The following is a 19,480-nucleotide window of genomic DNA, read 5'->3' on the forward strand; positions in this document are numbered from 1 at the left end:
ATCAACGACAATCTATACTAAGTGGCTTACAACTATACATCGCAGTACCACAGTAGAGTGTCTTCCTGCAAAACCACTAGCCCGGGCTGGGTTAAAGCCCCCTGCGCATTTGGCTTACTATCTGGTGAGCATGTTTTTCATAAGTTGACGGTGCCCTCCCTTGTGGTTTAGTTATTAGGTGAAAGTTGAATTCATCTCCAGCTGTTCAAACATTTGGAATACCATTTAATATATCATAACACATTTTTTGGACTATAATAGCACAATTTTCTCTATCCTATTCTATTTGTGTTTATCCCACATTAATTGCTGCTGTATGACTTGTTCCTCTTAATTAGTTCTGTTTTGATTAGTGCAGTTTTTCACCCTCTAGATTTTTTACATTTGTTTTATTGGACATGTTTTATAGCAGAAAATAAAAAAAAATATATATATATTTTTTTACAAAATTGTCATTCTTTTTTTTTGTTTATACTGCAAAAAAAAAAAAAAAAAAAATGCAAAGGTGATAAAATGGAATCAAAAGAAAGCTCTATTTGTGGGAAGAAGTTACATGATTTTTATTTGGGTACAGTGCTGCACAACTTCAACTGTCAGTTAAAGTAATACAGTGCCATTTGGCGAAAAAATGGCCTGGTCATGAAGGGGGGTAAATCTTCTGGAGCTGAAGTGGTTAATACAGGCTCCGGGGTTCTCAGTGAGAGCCCCAACCCTGTGCTGGGAGCATGCTGTTCAACGTGCTCCCAGCAAAAACACAGGTATGCATATAAAGTATGTGGCCTCCCGGACAGAAGATCCACTTCAGTGAGGGGGCAAATAATATGAATACAGTGTTTTTTCTTTTCTCTGATGGATATTAGAAGTCTGCAGAAAGTGAACAGAGGTGCAACCAGACTGATAAGAGGCAAGAGGCATGGAGAAGCTCATCTATGAGGAAATATTTGCTGAAATGAATTTAAACCTGACTATGTAACTTTGTAACTATGATGTTCCATTAAAAAATCCTATAAAAGCCCATAGTAATAACATTTGCAAATAGCAACAGATTTTCTAGTATCCTGCCCAGAAGGTGGATTTGTATACATTACTTTCTACAAATATCATTTTGTTCTATATAGTAACAAGGAAGTATAACGATACATGTCTCACTGAGTCCCAGGCCTTGCTCCACTGAAGCCATGGTTTTCATACATTGCTTTGATGATGGCCAAATAGCATGAAACAGCTGCTGTATTTTGGTAAAATAATACTATAATATTAGGTTATAATTTGCAACATACACCCTCTAGATGGCTCTAGATGTCCATTGGCTGTCAGGGCATTAAAGAATGTTTTCATGTCCTGAAATGAGGAATAGTCCTTTTATTTTTAGAACAAGTGATAGCATGAGATATAGGAAGAGCTATGGCACTTTCTGACTTTCTGATTCCAAGGTTGCTTGCACCTGCCTGATTCCTAAACCTATTGGTCAGTAAGGAAACATTAAAAAAAAGGAATCACGTATCTGATAGGAGACTGAAATGATGAGGTTGGCACCTTTCTTGTATCTCCACCCCAAGCACCACTGAAAGTAAGTGCCAAGGAACAGGAGTAATACTAGTAGATGCTCATAGCAGAACCTAGGGCCAGAGATGCAGACTCAGAACATCCAGGAGAACATCTGGTCAGAAACAGCAGCACTGCAAGAAGAACCAGCTGCAGTTAAAGATGGGGTTACTTCCTCTTTGATTCCCTGTAAAGGTAAAGCATAATGGACTACTATGCATCGCACAGTAGTCCATTATGTGTCACTTACCTGACACAGGAGCCAGCGAGGTCACCGCTGCCCCCTGTAGTCCGGAGCATCCATCTTCTCGGTGGGTCTTGCTGCTCCGCCGCTGTCATTCGCCGAAGCCGCGATTACGTCACTCCCGCGCATGCGCACAGGACCCGCCACTTGTGGCATATCGCAGTTGACAGCAGTGCCTGTCTTTCAGGTCAAAGTGGTTTGTAAGGGTTTACAACCACTTTAAAGGGGAACTCTGGTTTCACTGTAGATTCAGAATGCAGAATCCACTACCACTCCCAGTGAGCTTGCGATAGGAACTCACAGGAATAACTGGAGCTGATGCCGAATGCAGTCAGTGCAAGCATTGGGATTGATTTACTAAAACTGGAGAGTGTAAAATCTGGTTCAGCTGTACATGGTAGCCAATCAGTTTATAATTTATTAGCTCGTTTAATTCAGCTTTGACAAAAAAACCTGGAAGGTGATTGGTTTATGTACAAAATTGCACCAGCTATTGCACTCTCCAATTTTAGTAAATAATCCCCACTCTGTAATAGCATGGGTCCAAATCAGAGACAGAAGTATAGTCATAGAGAAAGCCCAGGTGAGCAGTGAGCAAGCAGTGAAGTACAAAATCATAGGAGTCAGAAATGTGGATGGAGCTGAGGTCATGAATTGGTAAGCAACTGTCCTCCACATATGAACCTTTGAGTTGTATTTGCATAGTTTTTTTTTTTTTCATTTAACCCTATGGGATGAATGCGAAAAAGCGCACAGACCTTTGTACCAACACAAGCAATGTTGGTGCAGCCCCCCCCCCCCTGTCAGAACACACTGATCAGTACTCACAGCCTTTGTCTGCAGGCACTTATTGTTGTTGGACTTACAAACACGTTGGACTTACGAACAAGCTCAGGAATCAAACCCGTTCACAAGTAAGGGACTTGCTTTACAGGACTAGAGATGAAAAATGTTGACGAAATTTTGAAACCATGAGAAAAAAATGCCTTTTCACTTTTTTTTGGAATAAAATAAAAACAAATTCAATGTGCAGTAGTTTTACAAATTGAGAGTTTTATAACACTGGGAATGTGAAATGCAGTCTATGTAACAGAATTATGCTTTAAATAAAGGTACAGCTTATTCAAAATGTTATCTTTTATTACAAATTGAATAACATCATTGTATATGTTAAGAACATATATACATTAAATCTATACATGAGAACGGGTACAACACTCCCCCCCCCCCCCCTCATTCCCCTTTCCCTAATAATATTATACAAAATTCCTGCCAATATGCATGTTCAGTTATTGGAAATGCTGATCCAGAAGCATATATTGCTATATTAAGTGCTTGATCAATTTTCTCCTGATCTTTAAGTATCCTTTTATCTATAAACAAAGGGATTTTGTGAGGCCGTGGTTTGCAACACTTCCTTACTTGAAGATGCTGCTGGAAGAAACACTTTGTGATGATCCAGAAGCAGCAGAGTGAGTGTTTCTGGAATGAGAACTCAAGAGCAAAAGCTACGCACACTTCCATTATGGTCCTCATGATTTCTAACGCCGCGTACATACGACCGGACTTTCTGGCAGACTAGGTCCAACGGTCTTCCCGATGGACTTTCGGCAGAGTTCCAACAGACTTTCCAAATGAGCGGACTTGCCCAAACACAAGAAGGTCTAAGTCCGTTTGAAAGTCTGTTCGTTTTGAACTTGATGACATAAGACGGGACTAAAAAAGGAAATTTTTTTAGCCAGTAGCCAATAGCTTCCCTTGCGTCGTATTTGGTCCGTCGGACCAGCATACAGACGAACGGTTTTCCCAATAGGAATTAAGTCCATCGGAAAGATTTGAATCATGTTCTATTTCTAGGTTCATTGGATTTTTTCAATGAAAAATTATCGGATTAGCCCACGCACGATCGGATTGTCCGACGGACTGATTCCATCGGACCTAGTCTGCTGGAAAGTCCGGTCATGTATACGCGGCATATAAAGTATTTTTAATGCCATTAGTGCACCTCTGCCATGCAAATGTGTTTGGTCATCCTTGTAGCATTTAGAAAATAATATTTCTTCTCACAATATTTGCAAATCATTTAAAGATTATAACGATAAATTAATCTGTCAAACAAATTTACCCTCTTACCTGTCAATTAAGGCCTGAGTGGACAGAAACTATCATCTACTGTATCCCAACAATCACTGAACTGTAAGCAAACTAAACTGGAACCTTTCCCTTGCAGTGCCCCCTAGTGGCAGAAATGCAAATTTATCTTGTTTGAGAACTGCATTGAGAAGTACAGTGTTACTTGAACTGTATTCCAGGATTTGCTTGTCTTCAGCTGAGAGAAATTACAATAATTTAAGACTTTACATAAAGTTTCAGAAATCTTTCATTAAGGTCTTCATGTTACATAGTTTGCTTTCAAAAGTTTATTAAGAAAGTTTACAAAGCGTAAAAGAAGTGTAAAACAAAAGTGACATAGGCCCACAGAGGTCTGTAAAGAGCTTAAATCAGTAGTCAAAATAAACCAGAAAGAGAAGAACAAGATAAATGATAATTGATCAGGCTGGAGACATAGAGGAGGCTTGTTGATAACTAGTGAGAGTAGTTCCTGAAAAGGGGACAACCATAAGGAGAAAAACACATAAACCCCCTTGAAGAAACGCAATGAATCTAGTTGAAAAGACATGGCAAGCTACAACACTACTAGGGAGTTTTGAAGATTTTCCTGTCAGAGCCAATCATGCAGGAAAACCCCCCTAAGGAGAACTTCTTTAATATAATTAAAGAGATGTATACATTATTCGCAGTCTAGTAGATTGTACATACATCTTATTGTATACATAGGTATTAATTATAGTTTCCCATAACTGTAGTTTGCATTGACAGTTGCAGTGATGTTCCTATGGTTTATCTTCCATAAATGCCCATCTTCAAAACAGTTTCCTATAGATATATATATATATGGAGAATCTTCCATTGGGTTTGAAAAGGTAAACATATAACGGCACCTATTAAACAGTTGCAGTTATTAGCTAATGAATAATGAAATTTCTGTAAGACATCTAAAGGGCAGCCACACAGTTGGTCTTGTTAGGAAATAAAAGAAAAGAGCAGCATGGTCTAAGCTATACAGCTGGCCCCAGTGGGAGGCTTCAGATGATTTAGCAGACTGTTTAAACATTTAACTAATGTGCATATGTCTTTGTTGCTATATGTGTGTATTTCAGTGTTTAGAGAAATCTGTTAGAAACAGAGGAAGTAACCGCAAACCATTAGGCAGTGGTCAAAGCACACACTTCTTAAGCAGTAGCTCAACAGAAACAATGTCTATGAAAGTAAAAAAAAAGAAAGATGTGTTGTAAAATTGGGCAGTTGTGGCATAACATATTTTGAAACAAAGAAAACGTTCAAGAAACTTTCGTTTGGCTTAGGCATTGCAGTAACCTACTTGATGGTGCTTAAGACATCACATATTTGAGTATTTATAATAACCAGTGCCTATTTACTCCCTTATCCATTCATTCAGATATCTTATCTATTCATCTGCTTATTACAGGTTTTGGGAACCTTTTAATAATTTAATTTTGCAGTTTACTGCATTTACTTAATTTTGTAACTGTTCATAAAACTGTAATGGGACACACACACTACAGCATATAGTTGATTCTTTAAAATTTTGGTAAATGGTATTTATCATATTTTTTTTACCAATAATATGGAAATTCCTATAATGATAAATGCCATCTAGTGGACAAGTCCAGTCATTTGTTCTAAATCAATGAAAGACACTCAGCCAGCACAGGAAATATCCAACTAATATAACATTTTCCCCATTTTCACACTGTACTTTTACTAGGTGAATTGCTATGCAAATTTTTTCATAAATACACTCTATAGAGTAGAAAAATGCATGTATACATGAACAAAAATTAAGAGGCAGATTTTACTGAAGGATTATAATTTTTCTAATATTGTATTGGGGCTGTGTTATATGAGCATTTTTTACTGATACAATTATTCCTCAGGGGAATCCTATTTAACATAGGATACTCCGAGTCTTAGATAGGTAAAACTAGTTCTGGTAATTCCCTCAATTTGGAGGTATTACTCTCACTTCCTGTTGTGGCTAAGTGACAGGAAGTGAAGGGAAAAATGCAGATGAAAAAAGAATTATTACATCCCCAAAAAAAAGTTTTGTCTTAAGTTAAAAAAGTGTTTGTTATGAACTAAACGGTACTGCAATTCAGGTGGCTTATACTGAAATGTTTCTGGTATGACAGTTTCCACACAGCCTATTATCTGGTATAAAAGTCAATGCTCTATATTTGCATTCTATCTATCTGAATTTCTGATAATTTAAAGTGAAATTCCAGTCTAACACTAACTATGCTTAAAATGTCCCCTCTTCCTTCCTGCTACCTACAGTATCTTGCCTAACCTATGTAAAAAAAGATCTGTATACTTACCTAGTTTTAGTCTGCTCTGGTCCGGTCACATGATCCCATGTGTCAGTGAGTAGTGGCTGCTGGGGAGAGGAGGAAATGCTCAACAACAGCTGGGAATTCTGGGAGCTGTGACGTCACTCATAGGCTCCCATGTTCAAAGCATTGACAATGCTCCATCTTCTCCCCTGCAGCCGCCGATCACTGACACAAGGGAGCCTGAGCTGTAGATCACATAACCAGACTGGATCAGACTAACATTAAGTAAGTATACAAACCTTTTTTTTTTTTTTTACACAGGCTATACAGGATAAGCAGCAAGAGGGAGAAAGGAAAATGTGTAATTAGTTAGCCTGGAAGTTCACTTTATATCAGAGAGGACTGTTTGAAATGGTTAAAGTAGAATAATTAAAACTAAATCACTATAATCTCATATATACTTTATATATATTCGTTTATCATTTAAAAGTTGTTTTTATTAAGCTCCATGTTTACGCACTTTCTGTTAATTGGTGACAACACCCTGTCCCTGTCTCCTCTTTCATTGTCACCCTGATATAGCCTTGTGGATATTACAAGTGGCCATCTTTCAATGAGTGGCCACTTCCCACCACCTAGTTCTCACTCACCAGAAACATGCGCAGCATGTAATAATAATGTGCAGCAGACACAGATTGATTTCTCTGAGTAGATTGCTTCCTCCTCATAGTCCAAGCCACAATTGTGTAACCTGGGAAAAACATCTATAGTCTCTCTTCACATCAGGATTGAAAGCCAGCATAAGTTGTATCAATGGAGCTCTCAAACAAAGCAGACAAGGTGCCACCATAGTGTAGTATTTTTTTGTCAGTACAATAGATAAAATATCAGCACACACAGTCAAAAAGCGCTAGGTGGACTCACATAGGAAGCTGCTGCTTGAGACTCAATGCAGTGGTTTGACATCAGATCACATAGACTCCTCCCTATGTGTTTCATCCAATAGGACATTATCAGGGGCCTCAGTTATGGTTTTGATCTTCAAATGAATCTTTTCAAATTTTGTGTAATACTTAAATTTAGCATTTTTATTATTAATCATTGCCATTCTCATCATCATGATATCTACTATTGCAGTTATACTAAATACTTTTTATATTTGTTTATTGTAGGTCATGAGCAAATAACTGTCACAAAACAAAGCTGCACCAGTGGAATAAAAATGACAGACCTGCCTTCGCAATTTCATGTTGAATAACCTGGAGATCCATGATGGCATTACATAGGAAAATTTCATTTTGTTCCATTAAGACATTTATTTTGCTTTTAATATACTTCATTGTTTCTTGCAGTGCTCTTATTGTATATCTTGTTTACCACCAACTACATTCAAAATATCCCACAGAAAGAGTGAGAAAGAAAGAATTTTTTTCTGGCAATGATCAAATGGCTGAAATTACTCAAACTTCCTTTGAATGGAATAGAAAGATGCTTCTCAGCATTCCTAGTACCATGTCACCACCTGCTGAAGGATATTTAAGCATCAATTTCTATCCGTATGTTCTTAATGAACCAAACAAATGTAAGACTGTCAGTCCTTTCTTAGTCCTGATAATTGCATCAAGTGCAGTAGACATTGAAAAGCGACAAGCCATAAGACAATCATGGGGAAATGAGTCCTTGAGAGTCGGCATTCCTATTGTCCGTCTATTCATGCTAGGCATTGATAGAACGGTGGACCAAGATGTAATTGTGCAGGAAAGTGAGAAATACCATGATATCATCCAGAAAAACTTCCAGGATACATATAAAAACTTGACTATTAAAACCATGATGGGCATTGACTGGGTCTCTGTCTATTGCCCAGGAGCAAAATATGTCATGAAGACTGATTGCGATATGTTTGTCAACACTGAGCGTTTGCTGGACTTCTTAGGACCAAATGAGCCTATCAAGCAAAACTATTTTACTGGTTATTTGCTAGAGAATCACCAGCCACACAGAAATACGGATAGTAAATGGCACATGCCACATTCCCTCTACCCCTATGATGTCTACCCAACCTTTTGCTCAGGAACAGGCTATGTGTTTTCCGGGGATGTTGCACCAAGGATTTTGAGGGCCTCTTTTAATGTGAAATATGTTTACCTTGAAGATGTTTTTGTAGGAATCTGTCTTGACAAAGAAGGCATAAAAATAACTCGACCTGTTGATAGCTTTCTGTTTAATAATTATAGAGTTCAGTTTAATCCATGTTTCTATAACAGGATTATTACTTCTCATGAAATAGGTCCAACTGAACTTATTTCTTTCTGGAAACTTGTGCAGGAACATAAAGAGACTTGTAAAAAACAATGGGTGAATTGATCCAAGTAATAACTGCCTTCAGTTTAAATCATTTGTACCATTAATTTGATAATGTGATAATAATTATGCTAGGCACTGCATCAGTGCTGTATGCTATTGGTAAGAAAAATGTGCAGATGTACTATATCTAGCTTCATTTTGCATTACATTAGATTTGCATGAATTAAATTGCATAAAGTAAAAATATATTATGGCTGTCAGCACTGTTTAATGCCACACATTGAATAAGCATGGGCTCAGGTAGCTAGCCTTTAACCTCCCTGGTGGTATGATTAGTTCTGGTTTTAGGTGCTGAAAGCGGTACAATTATTTTACATGGAAATTTGGCGTTTTATATTGTAGTCCTGTAATTCTTAGGAATAACTCTCTTAAATCTGTTCAAACCAGAGTCTAGCAGACATCCCGGGTATGATAAAGTTTATAATATAATAAATAATAATAAAAATTATTCAATAATGTAATCAAATCCAAAAACACTGAAATTTGTTCATTTGCAGAATTGTCGCTGTCATTAGATTTAGTGTTTGATGATGAATTTCCCCACAAATCGCTATCGCTCAATTCTGCAAGTGATTATAATTTATTATCGCTGTTTTCTAGTTGGTCTAAAATCACTTTTGACATAAAGGGACACTTTTTGGTTGCTATGGGCAATCTCCAAATTCCAGGCAGAAAAAACTGTATTTATAATATAAAAGTGCATGCAGGGCACTGCACAGACTACTAGGGACAAAGGGGGTGTGTATTTTTTTTTTTTATACAGTACTGTAATCTGTAAGATTACAGTACTGTGTGTGTTTGTGTGTTTTGTGTGTTTTTACTTTTTTGAATTTGGTGCCGATCTCCGCTCCCGTGCGCCGTAATGTCGCAGGGAACGGAGATGGGCGGCACTCGAGCACTGTGTGAATCGAGCGGAGGACAGCTTGATCACACAGCGTGGAGGACATCGCTGGATCCAGGGGACAAGGTAAGTAACCTCTCCCTATATCCAGAAATGCAAATCGGAGTCTGGCTCGGGGTTACCGCTTATGGTACTGAAATCCCAACCCGAGCCAGACTTGGGATTACCGCTAGGGAGGTTAAATCTAAATTTAGTTAAAGTCTTCTTCCTCAGTTGCCCCCAGCCCCTGCTGCTGTAAACTTCCAATGCGGCAGGGGTTACCAGAGATGACCAACCTGTCCTACACACTCATCAAGAATTTCAACTACGAATATGTGTCCTTTCAGCCCCCTCTCTTCAATTCATAGAAGCTCTACTGTAGCTTCTATGAATTAAATGGGATCTATGAATAGTGGCGGCTTACCGTCCTTTTATATGCCTGTCCTTCATTCATAGATCATTTTTCATTCATATAAGCTATAATACATATTCTATGACTGGAGGAGGGGATCTGAACGGACAAACTTAGTTGGCACACTTGATAAATGCATATGACAGATCCCTGTCCACACCCAAAGATTATTGCATCGGGCGTAGGAGGGAAGATTGGAGGAGAAGGACCTCAACTGAATCAGGAGCCAACAGCGCAAGAAACACTTCACACTGACTGTAAGTACTGTGTATTGTGCTAATTAAAAAAAAAAAAAGACGTAGGTTTTAAATGAAAAAATCTGAATTTGCTACAATACTATGGCAGGCAACTATTGTCCTAAAGATTCATGTGACAGGAACACTACAACTAACTACACAAACAACTAGCAACCGAGGCTACATACACACTTTACAAATTGTGGCCAGTTCCTGACTGCCCAAAATTCACTACTTGGGTGTTCCTGCTGGCCACCTCCCGCCCATCATCTATTGATTGCAAGCGATGAATAAAAATACCCTATGGAGTTAATTTACTAAAACTGGAGAGTGTAAACTCTGGTGCAGCTCTCACTAACTGCTATGTTAACAGTTCTATGAGTGTCTCTGCTGTTGGAGATAAAGTATCAATAGACATTCATCTTTCCTCTGTAGCTCTAGAAACCACCTATTTTAGAAAGGAAGGAAGTTGTGGAAATGAGGAAATGAAGTATACTTGAGATACATTCTGAAGCTAGTAAGGCAGAACTCAACAGAAGGGCAAATGAATATGTATAATAGATATAGTGAATGACTTTGTAGACTATCTACAGTAAAAACATTCATATCTATTCCTGTAAAACAGGCATTTCCACTGTATTGCCAGTTCTCACCAGAAGACATACTATTCCCGGTTTACCTAACTACCTACACTTGGTCAATATGTCTGTCATAGAAGAGAAATATTTTGCATTAGTCAAGATAATGCATTGATAAGGGGGTGTTGTTTTGTAAAACCAGAAATATGTATTTGAAATGCCCTCTGGTGTTGTCCACTGTAGAAAAATATAGGCATGTAAATTGTTGCATTATACAGTACTTCATTGAAATTACTCACTAATTAAAGTTGTGGATAGCAAGTCCACACAGTCCTATACAGTGACAGCTACTGCTCAAATTTTTTGGGAGGCACAAAATAAAAAATTCAGAAAAAACCCCATCAATTGCAGCCTCACTGTGCCCATCAAACGTAACCACTGTGCCATCAAATGCAGCCACTGTGCCCATCAATTGCAGCCACTATGCCCATCAAATGCAGTCACTGTGCCCATCAATTGCAGCCACTGTGACCATCAAATACCACCACTGTGCCCACCAAACGCAAACACTGTGCCATCAAATGCTGCCACTGTGTCCATCAAATACTGCCACGGTGCCATCAAATGCAGCCACTGTACCCATCAAATGCTGCCACTGTGTCATCAAATGCTGCCACTGTGCCTGTCAAACGCTGCCACTGTGCCCATCAAATGCAGTCACTGTTCCCAAACACAGCCACTGTGCCCATCAAATGCTGCCACTGTGTCATCAAATTCTGCCACTGTGCCCATCAAATACTGCCACTGTGCAAATCAAATGCAGCCCCTGTGTCATCAAATGCCACCACTGTGCCAAATGCTGCCACTGTGCCCATTGAATGCCACCACTGTGCCCATAAAACACTGCCACTGTGCCATCAAATGCTGCCACTGTGTCAAATGCTGCCACTGTGTCAAATGCTGCCAATGTGCCCTTTGAATGCCGACACTGTGCCATTAAATGCTGCCACTGTGCCATTAAACAAACTGAAAAAAATCTATTGCAGCCACTATGCCATCAAATTTTGCTACTGTTTCCATCAAACACTGCCACTGTGCCCATAAAATGAAGCCACTGTGCCCAAACACTGCCACTGTGCCCATCAAATGCTGCCACTGAGCCCATCAAATGCTGCTACTGTGCCCATCAAATGCTGCCACTGTGACCATCAAATGCTGCCACTGTGCCCATCGATTGCTGCCACTGTGCCATCAAATGCTGCCACTGTGACCATCAACACAGCCACTGTGCCATAAAATGCTGCCGTTGTGCCATCAAATGCTGCCACTGTGCCAAATGCTGCCACTGTGCCCATCGAATGTTGCGACTGTGCCCATCAAACACTGCCATTGTGCCATCAAATGTTGCCACTGTGCCCATCAAAGGCCACCACTGTGCCATCGAGTGCTGCCACTGTGACCCCCTGCCCGCTTGCCATCTGCCTGGCACTTACCCTGTCTCGGTGGGGCAGCAGGTGATGGCCACGAGTGGTGTCCTCCATGCATCTCCTCCCGTCCTCTCCTCCTAATAGGCATCCAATCACAGCCCCTGTCGTTTCAGCCAATCAGGTGGTGGGTAACAGACCCGAACACCTGATTGGTGGAGAGATGGTTCAGTGTTAGGAAAGCGAATATTCATTCGCTTTTCTAACACACCTGGGTGGACTGCAAATGCCAAGCATGGTGCTCGCAGGTTCACCTATTTTGAAGCCTATTAGAGCATATGGCTCTAATCAGGTGCTTCAAAAACACCCCCCGCCGCTCTTATTCAGGTGCCCGGATAGAGGTACGTCCCCTTTAAGAAGCGGGGACGTGGGGGTGCTCTTGCCATGGTCTCTGTGACTGTGACCGCGGGTCCTGTGAATTTGATGTCTGCCGGGTGCCCGCGATCATGTCACGGAGAGTAAGAACGGGGTAATGCTTTTATAAACAAAGCATTTCCCAGTTCTGCCTAGTGACAGGACAGAGACCACAGCTCTCTGTCTTTGAGATCTGTGATCTTTTTTTACCAAAAATATGTAGAAGAATACGTATCGGCCTAAACTGAGGAAAAAAATATTTTTTTTATATATTTTTGAAGGATTTTTATTATAGCATAAAGTAAAAAATATTATTTTTTTTTCCCAAAATTGTCGCTATTTTTTTGTTTATAGCGCAAAAATAAAAACCATAGAAGTGATCAAATACCACCAAAAGAAAGCTATATTTGTGGGAAAAAAAGGACGTCAATTTGGTTTGGGTACAACGTCACACGACCACGCAATTGTCAGTTAAACGAAAGCAGTGCCGAATCGCAAAAAGTGCTCTGGTCAGGAAGGAGGTAAAATCCTCCAGGGCTGAAGTAGTTAAGGAAGTTTTAATTTTATTTAAAACAAATATCATATGTTGTCTTATGTTTACTATTAAAATAGTGTAATAATAATAATATATAAAAGAAACAAAACTACGTTCAGCAAACCACATATACATTATCTTTTACACCAGAATACAAATAAGCATGCATGCAATTTCACTTAATAGCTCATGCTCTATAGCAGAGAATGGATCTACACATCTGTATGGCCTTCATTGAATACATTACTAAATATTTTTCTATTTTTCAGCCCCGTAGGCACTTAAAGAAATAACCAAGGTCATACATCAGCAAATTCTGTCACAATGTCCATTTGTTAAAGCAAATTATAGCAACAGTGTCTACAGGCAGCATTATGTCATGCACATTACCTACTCTATTGAATAAAATATAACAAATGGCTTTGATATCTTCTTTGAAAACTTTTTAGTTTATGAACATAAAATACAGATGAGATATGCAAACGCCCACAAACACACACAGACGCACTAAAGGTGTAGAAGCCCTGAGCACATTTGTCATATTTGCGGTATAAAGTCAGAGATGCAGACAAAAATCTTTTTTGGTATTCAGATGGTAATGCAGTGTAACGTAATGTTGCCATCTAGTGTTCTCATAAGTCTAAAATCCAAACCATTGCACAAACCATTATTTCGGGTTCTAGCAGGGCTTATAACACTAAACTGTAATGTCCTTTTCTAATATTGTGATTTTATTACCTTTATAACTCCGTAAACAACATGACTTAGATGTTTCAGAGACCCAAAATAAAAAGATTACATTTTGGTCAAGCTTTGTGTCCATAAAAAAAAAAACACCACAACACAAAATAGGCAGATTGATTTTTATTTTACAGGGTGGCAGAACTCATTTTCAGTTTTGTTGAGAGCTTATGATGTATACATTATAATGAAAAGTAAATTTTTAAGGGGGTTTCCACTTTAGTTTTGCAATATGATATCTATAAAAAATTATTCAAGATTATAATTTTCTCAGTGACAACTATGTACAGGCATACCCCACTTTTACATACACAATAAGGTTTATTTACTAAAGCTGAAAAGTGCAAAATCAGACTCACTTGTGCATAGAATCCAATGAGCTTCTAACCCCAGCTTGTTCAATTAAGCGTTTGTAATAAAACCTGGAAGCTCATTGGTTTCTATGCAGAAGTGAGCCTGATTTTGCATTTTTCAGCTTTAGTAAATAAACCCCATTGTGTACTTAAAGTGGTTGTAAACCCTTACAAACCACTTTGACCTACAGGTAAGCCTAGATTAAGGCTTACCTGTAGGTCCAAGAAATATCTCCTAAACCTACACGGTTTAGGATATATTTGCCAAAACACAGGCACCGCTGTCTAGGGCGCATGCGCTGTAGACAGCGGCGCACTGAGCGCGCCGCTGTCAGCGGCAATATGCGGTCATCGCGGCTCCGTCGAATGACAGCTCCGGAGCAGCAAGACCCACCAAGAAGATGGAGGCTCTGTACACAAGGGCACAGCAGTGACTTCACTGGCTCCTGTGTCAGGTAAGTGACACATAATGGACTACTATGTGATGCATAGTAGTCCATCCATTATGCTTTGCATTGAATCAAAGAGGAAGTAAACCCATCAGGGTTTACTTCCTCTTTAAAAGTGGGGTATGCCTGTATCTAGTTTTAGAATTAGATTTAGAATTTCTGACTCTTTGTAAAACTAGCAGTGGAATTTAAGTTAACTTGTCTTAAAAAAAGTTGCCTTGCCCATCCTAACACCTATGCTGACTAATGTGTGTAAAAAAGACGTACTATATGTACTTACCTAGTCTCAGCCTGTTCCAATCCGGTCACGTGACCCCATGGTGGCTTCAAAGGAGAGTGCAGTTCACAAGGACCAGTAATGCCCGGGAGTGGTGATGTCACCCATAGGCTCCCATGTCCCAGTCATTGTTGGCGCTCCCTCCTCTCCCCTGCAGTGGCTGCTGGCTGACACAGGGTAGCTGGATCATGTGACCAGACTAGAATGGGTTAACCCCCCTGACGGTATTCCCGAGTCTGACTCGGGGTGGATTTTTTATACCAAAAGCGGTATCCCCGAGTCAGACTCGGGACAGCGTCGCTGGATCCAGGAGGAGGTTTCCTTACCTTCTCCTTCGAATCCAGCGATGTCTCCCCGCTGTACGAGCGAGCCGTGTCTCGCTCGATCTATCACATCGGCGATCTCCGTGCCCTGCGAGCGTTGCGACGCACGGGCACGGAGATCGGCGCCAAATTCAAAAAGTGAAATAAACAGTATACATACAGTATAATGTAATCTTACAGATTACATTGCTGTATGTAAATATTTCACATCCCCTTTGTCCCTAGTGGTCTGCCCAGTGTCCTGCATGCAGTTTTATATTGTAAAAACTGTTCTTTATGCCTGGAAACTGGAGATTGTCCATAGCAACCAAAACTGTCACTGTACATCAAAAATGATTTTAGACCAGCTAGAAAACAGCGATAATAAATTAGAATGACTCGCAGAATTGAGCGATAGCGATTTATGGGGAGATCCGTCATCAAATACTGAAAAGTAATGACAGTGACAATTCTGCAACTCGGCAAATTTCAGTGTTTTTGATTAGATTACATTATTGAATAATTTTTATTATTGTTATATTATTATTTGGTACAATTATTTATAATTATTTATTATATTATAATTTATGATTTAATTTTTCAAACTTTATCATACCCGAGATGTCTGCTAGACTCTGGTTTGGACAGATTTAAGAGAGTTATTCCTAAGAATTGCAGGACTACAATATAAAACGACAAATTTTCATGCAAAATAATGGTACCGCTTTTAGCACCTAAAATCCGAAATAATGGTACCGCCAGGGAGGTTAAAGAGGGGAGATCGGACATTTTTAAGAATAGATAGGATTATGCTGGAATTCCACGTTGAGGCTAAATAGGAGAAAAACACATCAGTTATTGGTTAACACAGGAATTTATTTATTATACGCAAATTTGACAACTGAAAAAAGGAACATTTTGCAGAAAACTCCTCGTATTCTTAGATGCTCTAACATATAAAGGGTTAACAAGGTAAAGTGGGCCAATATTATAAGAATCTCCCCTCTTCCCTGCTAATACAAACTGCTCTAACAAGATTATTTTACATCCAACCACAAAGCTTTGCTTTGTCTGCAAACCCAAAATAGGTACCGTTAATCCCAAACCCTATATCATTTTTATACAAGTTAAAAAGTAACAGCCTCAACACACTGAACCTTGCAATAAATTGCTAACAACCTTAGAGCACTCCGAGTATGAATCATTAATCACTACTCTCTGAATGTTTTGTAGGCCAGGTTTCTGTCCATTTACTGAATTTTCTAAGACAAAAGGGTTGATTTACTAACCGCAAATAGACTGTTCACTTTGCAACTACAGTTGGACTTTCTAAATGGGTCAAAGCTCTGCTGACTTCAATCATTTAATCATGTGCCACCAAAAAGGTTGTTTTTCACCTTGCACATGTATGGATATTCTTTGCAAAGTGAAATTTCACCACATTCTCTAAGGTCTGGGAAAAATTCCCTTGCAAATACAACTTCACTTGCAAAAGGGGTCAGTTCATGTGTCTTTAGTGAATCAACCCTGAAGTCTTTATCTTCGGGACCCATTGGGGTTTATTTACTAAAGCTGGAGAGTGCAAAATCTGGTCCAATTCTGCAAATAAGCCAATCAGCTTCCAGATTTTATTGTCAAAGCTTAACCACTTCCAGACTGGCGCACGACGATGTATGTCAGCAGAATGGCATGGGCAGGCAAATTGGCGTACAGGTATGTCCATTTGAAATTGCCGCCCTGTCATTGCTTGTGCGCCACCAGTCGGGACCCCTGTGAATCTGGTTGCGGGTCCCGCGGACTTGATCTTCGCAAGGATACCCGCGATCGCCTCATGGGTAGGCTGAACGGGGAGATGTGGAAGTAAACAGCATCTCCCCGTTCTGCCTAGCAACAAGTGACACTGATCTCTGCTCCCTGTGATTGGAGCAGAGATCAGTGTTCACTAACACACAGCCATGCCCCCCACAGTTATTAACAAGCACCTAGGATACACTTAACCCCTACACTGCCACCCCTGGTTAACCCCTTCACTGCCAGTGTAATTTACACAGGAATCAGTGCTTTTGTATAGCACTGATTGCTGTATAAATGACAATGGTCCCAAAAATGTATCAAAAATGTCCGATGTGTCCGCCATAATGTCGCAGTCACAATAAAAATTTCTGATCGCCGGCATTACTAGTAAAAAAAAAATATTAATAAAAATGCCATAAAACTATCCTCTATTTTGTAAACGCTATAATTTTGCGCAAACCAAACGAGCCTGAGGCCGCGTACACACGGGCGGATTGTATGTCCAACTTAGTCCGCTGAACCGTGTTTCAGCGGACAATCCGCTCGTGTGTGGGCTTCAGCTGACTTTTTCAGCGGACTGTCTGACGAACAAAGTCTTACGGAATTTCCGTAATTTTGTCCGTTCAAACTTGGTTTTGTCCGTCCAAACTTGGTTTCAGCGGACAGTCCGCTCGTGTGTAGGCAAGTTGGACGGACTAAGTATGGCGCATGCTCAGAAAGGATTTACACGGCCGAAGGTTGCATTGCAGTGTATAGGACGTCGTTTTTCTAGTCCCGTCGTACGTGCTGTACACGTCATCGCGCACGCTTTCAGCGGACTGTCTGTTCATCGTGTGTGGTCAAGTCCGTTCATTCAAAATTTGGACGGACTGTCTGTCGGATTGTCTGACGAACTTAGTTGGCCAGACAATCCGCCCGTGTGTACGCGGCCTAAGAGAGGCATTCTGTGTACTTCAGATCTCCTCCTTCTTTCTTCTCTAGCTCTCCCAGGATTGGCTGCTCCACACCTCAGCATGATTGGGCATGCTGAAGTCATGTGGTGACTTTTCTGGGTTTTGACTGGATGTTAGTGATCATAGCAGAAGTTCAGTGTAAAGCCTCATACGATCAGACTTTATACAAACTTTCCCGTGGACTTTTGTACAAAGGGCATTGGCCCTGAACTTGTTAAGCATACACACGATCTGACTTTTTCAGCCAGCTTTCACCAAATCACGTGGTTTTTCTGCTCTTTACCGCCACCTTTGGTCAACTTCTGTATTGTTGTCTGATCTTTTGCATTGGTTTTAAGCATTTGTGTTTGTAAAGACCGATGGTTTTCTGTAGACACGATCGGACTTTGCTCCATTGGAATTATGTTGTCGAAAAGTTTGTCTGTTCATACAGCCAACATTTGTCTGATGAAAACCGAAAAAATTTGTCCAATCGAGTTTAAACATGGTCAGATTCTTCCTTAAAACAGCTAATTTGCATGTTTGTTGTCAAAAAGTCTGATCATGTCTATGGGCCTTAAGAAATACACAGGAGAAAATGCATATTTGCAAGGGGAGTGTAGAGGTGGGAGGGGAGTCTACTGAATTTGTTACTCCACCCGCCAAGCTCCGGACAACAGACCCACCCACAAAATCTGCAGTTGTTCGAGTCTCATAACAGATAGAGGGGAGACATTTGACAGGTAAGGATACATGCAGGAGGCATATATATCCTTATAGACCACCACTATGGCAGTAGTTTAGAAAGGATACTTTAAAGAAGGTATTTCATATATTTACAACTTTTTTAGAAAACCTATGTGTTTAGACAATCTTTATTATATATATACACCCCTCATATTTTTCATTTTTTGTAAATATTTTATTATATATTTTCTGTGACAACACCGAAGAAAGGAAACTTTGCTATACAATGTAAAGTAGTGAGCGTACAGTTTGTATAACAGTGTAAATTTGCTGTCCCCTCAAAATAACTCAACACACAGCCATTAATGTCTATACTCTAGCAACAAAAGTCAACAACAACTCTCTGTGGTATGGAGTTCACCAGAGCTTCACCTTTACCCTCACCATCTTTAGAAAGGCAGTGGTTATCTTGGAGGTGTGTTTGGGGTCATTATCATGTTGAAATACTGCCCTACGGGTTCAGTATGTCACAGTACATGTTGGCATTCATGGTTCCCTCAATGAACTGTAGCTCCCCAGTGTCAGCAGCACTCATGCAGCCCCAGACCATGACACGCCCACCATCATGCTTGACTGTAGGCAAGACACACTTGTCTTTGTACTCCTCACCTGGTTGATGCCACATGCGCTTGACACCATCTAAACCAAATACGTTTATCTTGGTCTCATCAGACCACAGGACATGGTTTCAGTAATCCATGTCCTTAGTCTGCTTGTCTTCAGCAAACTGTTTGTAGGCTTTCTTGTGTATCATCTTTAGAAGAGGCTTCCTTCTGGGATGACACCCATGCAGACAATTTGATGCAGCGTGCGGCGTATGGTCTGAGCAATGAAA

General features: G+C 39.9%; 1 protein-coding gene across 2 annotated transcripts in view; it reads left to right on the plus strand.

Moving 5' to 3' along the window:
* Positions 1-8,757, plus strand: part of LOC143928070 (beta-1,3-galactosyltransferase 2-like) — a 104,770-nt gene extending 96,013 nt beyond the window's left edge. For both annotated transcript variants that reach the window (XM_077452681.1, XM_077452680.1), the window contains one exon: positions 7,377-8,757. In XM_077452681.1, the coding sequence (XP_077308807.1) occupies positions 7,474-8,571 (1,098 nt within the window). In that variant the 5' untranslated portion in view covers positions 7,377-7,473 and the 3' untranslated portion in view covers positions 8,572-8,757. The remainder of the gene's footprint in view (positions 1-7,376) is intronic.
* Positions 8,758-19,480: the final 10,723 nt, after the last annotated feature.

Source organism: Lithobates pipiens, unplaced genomic scaffold, assembly GCF_037356315.1.
Source record: "Lithobates pipiens isolate NorthernLeopardFrog02 unplaced genomic scaffold, aLitPip1_a1.2 Scaffold_23, whole genome shotgun sequence".
NCBI lineage: Eukaryota > Metazoa > Chordata > Amphibia > Anura > Ranidae > Lithobates > Lithobates pipiens.